A 3,509-nucleotide genomic window follows, 5' to 3' on the forward strand; every position below is an offset into this window, starting at 1 on the left:
TGCGGCCCGAGCAGGCCCTGAGGCGCCTGGTGGTGCGCGTGGACCCGGGTGCGGCAAGCCGGGACGGACCGATGGGCGGGCAGCTTCGCGGTCAGGGCCAGCGGCACACGGGCCCTCGGGTGGCAGGGAGGTGACCGCTCGATCTCTCTCCCGCTGCCCAGCCATCCTGGAGGACGCTGGCGCCGACGTGCTGCTGGAGGCCCTGAGCGACCTGGGCTGTGAGCCCCTCCTCCAGCCCCAACACCCTGCCCGCAGCCTCCTGTGGAGTAGGGTCAGGCCTGACCCCTGCCCGGGCGGCGTGAGTGTCCCAGGAGGGTCTCACCGCAGGACGCCCATTCCTGGTGGCTCAGGCCCAGCCAGGCTGGGTGTGCGCTGGCCATGTGCACATCTTGGGGATGATGCATGGGCTCTGGGTGGGCGCCTTGGAGCGAGGCACGACAGGAGCAGGGCTGGCCCTTGCGGCTAGGCCCCAGACTCTGGAGCCGGCCTGGGCTTGGCTGTGGAGGGCAGCTCATGGGTGTGTCCCGATGTCCCCACAGGTACCTCCAGAGGTGTGGGCTGCAGACCAGGAGCTGCTGCAGCTGCTGAAGCCCCAGGAGTTCCTGCAGAGCGTGGTCCAGCTCACGCAGGTGCTCGGCTGGGCTGGGGCTCCTCTAGTCTGAAGCTGCAGGTGTCCCGGGGAAGGTGAACAGGGCCAGCAGGGCCTCTCCCACACGCTGCCCCACCAGAACAGGAGCCAACACAGGACCTCGGGAGGGAGCTGGGGTCAGCTGTCCACAACTGGTGAGGGGCAGGGCCAGGGGCTGGCCACACTGCTCCAGCTGCTTGGGTAGCCAGGCTGGAGGGGGCAGCCCGCTGAGCTGGCGGACCAGCATGTGTTCAGGTTAGGCCCGTCGCTGTCGCTGTGGCCTGGCTCAGCGTTTACTGAGCACCTGCTGTGTGCCAGCTGATTCCAGGCTGGGGTGCAGACGTAAACCAGGAATGAGGGTGCTGGGTCCAGGTGCTCTAGAAGCCCGGGTGGGTACTGAGGGGGCACCTGCCAGCCCTACCTGCGCCACCGGCTCTACCCTGGACTTGCCACGCTGCCTTCTGCAGAGGGGTCTGTGTGGTGGCCCAGGGCCGTGCCGAAGCCCTCCCACAAATGCAACCTGTTCTTGCCCTCAGCTCTCTGGCCCGACCTGCTCAGTGCCCTGGCTCTCTTCTGAGAGCCCTGCCCGCCTCCACCTGGCTGTCGTTGGACTGGATGCCTACCTGTGGTACAATGCACCCTGAGGCCTTGCAGGGCTCGTCGGGAGGGAGATGGAGCAAGGAGGGGGCACCCGTGGGGGCTGCTGTGGAGCCAGGGAGACTGGGAGGGCAGGACCAGCGGGGTGTGGGGAGCTGGAAGGACCACATGTCTGCTCAGGTCTCACGGGGACCCTGACCAGGGCAAGCAGTGGCCACAAGGTCCCGCAGCAGCCCGTGCCCAGGTGGCCATTGGCTGGCCTGAGGTGGAGGAGGTAAGAGGGCTGGGGTGGGCAGGGTGAAGCCCTCAGTGGGACACAGCCCCAGGGCAGTGCATGGGTGGGCCCCGGCCACCTCTGCGGGAGCCCTCCTGCCCGCACCCACAGGCTGACCTCACCCTGCCCAGGCCCTGGTGCTGCTGCAGCTCCAGGCAGATGCAGACGTGCTGCTGGTGGCCTCCTGGCAAGAGCTGAGCCAGCACGTATGTGCCTTCACCAGAGCCTTCGCCCAGCGCCCCTTCAAGTGCGTGCCTCCTGCCGAACTGGCACAGTATCTGGAGGGGACAGGGTCGCCTGAGGGCAGTGCCTCTCTGGCCCTTGGAGGGCTTGCTGGGGGAGGGTGGCCCAGGAGGGGGCGTGCCAACAGCAGCCTGTGCACTCTCTAGGCGGTACCAGCAGCTCCAGGCCTTTCCCTTCTGCACGGCAGGCCGCTGGGCATCTGGCGAGCGGGTGGCGAGAGATGGCACAGGGCTGCGGGGGGTTTGGTGGAGGCAGATCAGGCAGCTACACCGGGTCAGCCCGGCTGTGGCCGATGCCGTTGTCACCGCCTTCCCCTGCCCCCGCCTTCTGCAGCAGGTGGGCCCCTGCTTACACCCCTTGCCCTGCATGGAGGATGGAGCCCTGAGGCCCGCCCTGCTCACCCCTGTGCCTGTCCTAGGCCCTGGCAGCCTGCAGCACAGAGCAGGAACGCCTGGGTCTTCTGGCTCACATCCCCGTCAAGGACAGTGAGGGCAGGCGCCCCCGCAGGGTGGGGCCTGACCTCTCCCGCCGCATCTGCCTCCTCCTGACCACTACCAACCCTGATCTCCTGCTGGACCTGGGCTCCTGACCACTCCTGCGGGACCGAGGACACGCCTCTTCCTGCCAAGTAGGAGACGGCCAGCTGCCACCTGGGCACTGGCCGACACCTGAGGGTGGCCCGGTGCCAGTGGCACCAGCAACCCGGGTTTAGTTCACCTCAAGGCAGGGCAAGGGCACAGAGAAAGGTCAAGAGTGATCGGGACGAGCAGAGGAAGTTCTCTTCCAGGCAAGCAGCCCCAGGTCCACAGCGTACTCATCTGCCCTGGGCCCAGCCATGCTGGTCACAGGGGACCCTGAGACAGGGCCTGCCTTGCTGGGGGACAGCACCCAGGTCCCCTCTGCTCCCTGCAGGCTGGGGGTGTCACCTTCAGAGACAGAAAAATGGTGTTTCCAAGGAAACACTTCCCAGGGGAGCCAGGACACCCAGACCCAAAGGCAAACCACCAATGCTAAAGGCCAGGCCGGGCTGGCGCAGCGTCAGCAGAAATTGCGTTTATTACAGTCGTTAGGTCTCTGATGGGAGTGGCAGCTGACCACATGCAAAGCCAGTTAGGGGAAAGCCTAGGCCCCATGGGACCAGGAACAGCTGAGCTCTGGGGGGCCCGGCCCTGCCCTTCTCCAGGCCACAGATGCAGCCCCCAGCTCCTGGGCCTGCAGGCTCGGTCCAGAAGTGCCCAGCGTCCCTCCCCAGAGGCCTGAGGACACTGCAGCCACTTCCCCAACAGCCTGGGCAGTGGACTGGGCTCAGGCAGGCGACAGCCTGGAGCCTCTGTGCGGCACTGCCAGGAGCTGCCAGCCCAGAGTGGCAGAGGCGGTCTTCATGGGAATCAGGTCCGTCGGCAGCGCTTTCTCTGGCAGGGCCTGGGCTCATCAGGGCTGGCCAGGGCTGCTGCGGTGGGCTCGCGCGCCTGGGGCTCGCGGCGGCTCATGCTCAGGACCCAACCCAGCTTGTTCCGGAGCACCTGTTTGAGGCCGGGCGGCAGCGGCAGACCCTCGAGCGTGTCCGCCGAGTCCGGCCGCAGCTGGCGCAGGCGGCAGCAGCACAGGTACTGCAGGGACGTGGGGCTGGCGCGGCAGCAGGTCACCTTCATGCTGCTCTTGGCCGCCGTGGAGCACACCATTGGGTAGAACTTCCTGTTCTGCAGCTTGGTGGCTGCCACTCCTGGGAGGCAGGCCAGGCGTCGGGAGCCGGCACACGCTGGCCCA

The 3,509-nt window shown here is 67.3% G+C and overlaps 2 protein-coding genes across 2 annotated transcripts in view; one reads left to right on the forward strand and one right to left on the reverse strand.

Annotated features, from left to right (window-relative positions):
* EME2 (essential meiotic structure-specific endonuclease subunit 2) lies at nt 1-2,836 on the forward strand (the record flags this gene model as incomplete). The annotated part of the gene is given in 8 exon segments (XM_027770975.1): nt 1-48; nt 162-298; nt 540-629; nt 1,165-1,256; nt 1,406-1,499; nt 1,631-1,746; nt 1,889-2,078; nt 2,161-2,836. Coding segments are annotated over 8 exon segments (938 nt in total), but the record flags the coding sequence as incomplete, so codon positions are not given.
* Nucleotides 2,781-3,509, reverse strand: part of SPSB3 (splA/ryanodine receptor domain and SOCS box containing 3) — a 6,252-nt gene continuing 5,523 nt past the window's right edge. The window contains exon 7 of the mRNA XM_006146380.1: nt 2,781-3,465. Coding sequence (XP_006146442.1) covers nt 3,131-3,465 — 335 coding nt within the window. The 3' untranslated portion in view covers nt 2,781-3,130. The remainder of the gene's footprint in view (nt 3,466-3,509) is intronic.

Source organism: Tupaia chinensis, unplaced genomic scaffold (assembly GCF_000334495.1).
Source record: "Tupaia chinensis unplaced genomic scaffold, TupChi_1.0 Scaffold000178_1, whole genome shotgun sequence".
NCBI lineage: Eukaryota > Metazoa > Chordata > Mammalia > Scandentia > Tupaiidae > Tupaia > Tupaia belangeri.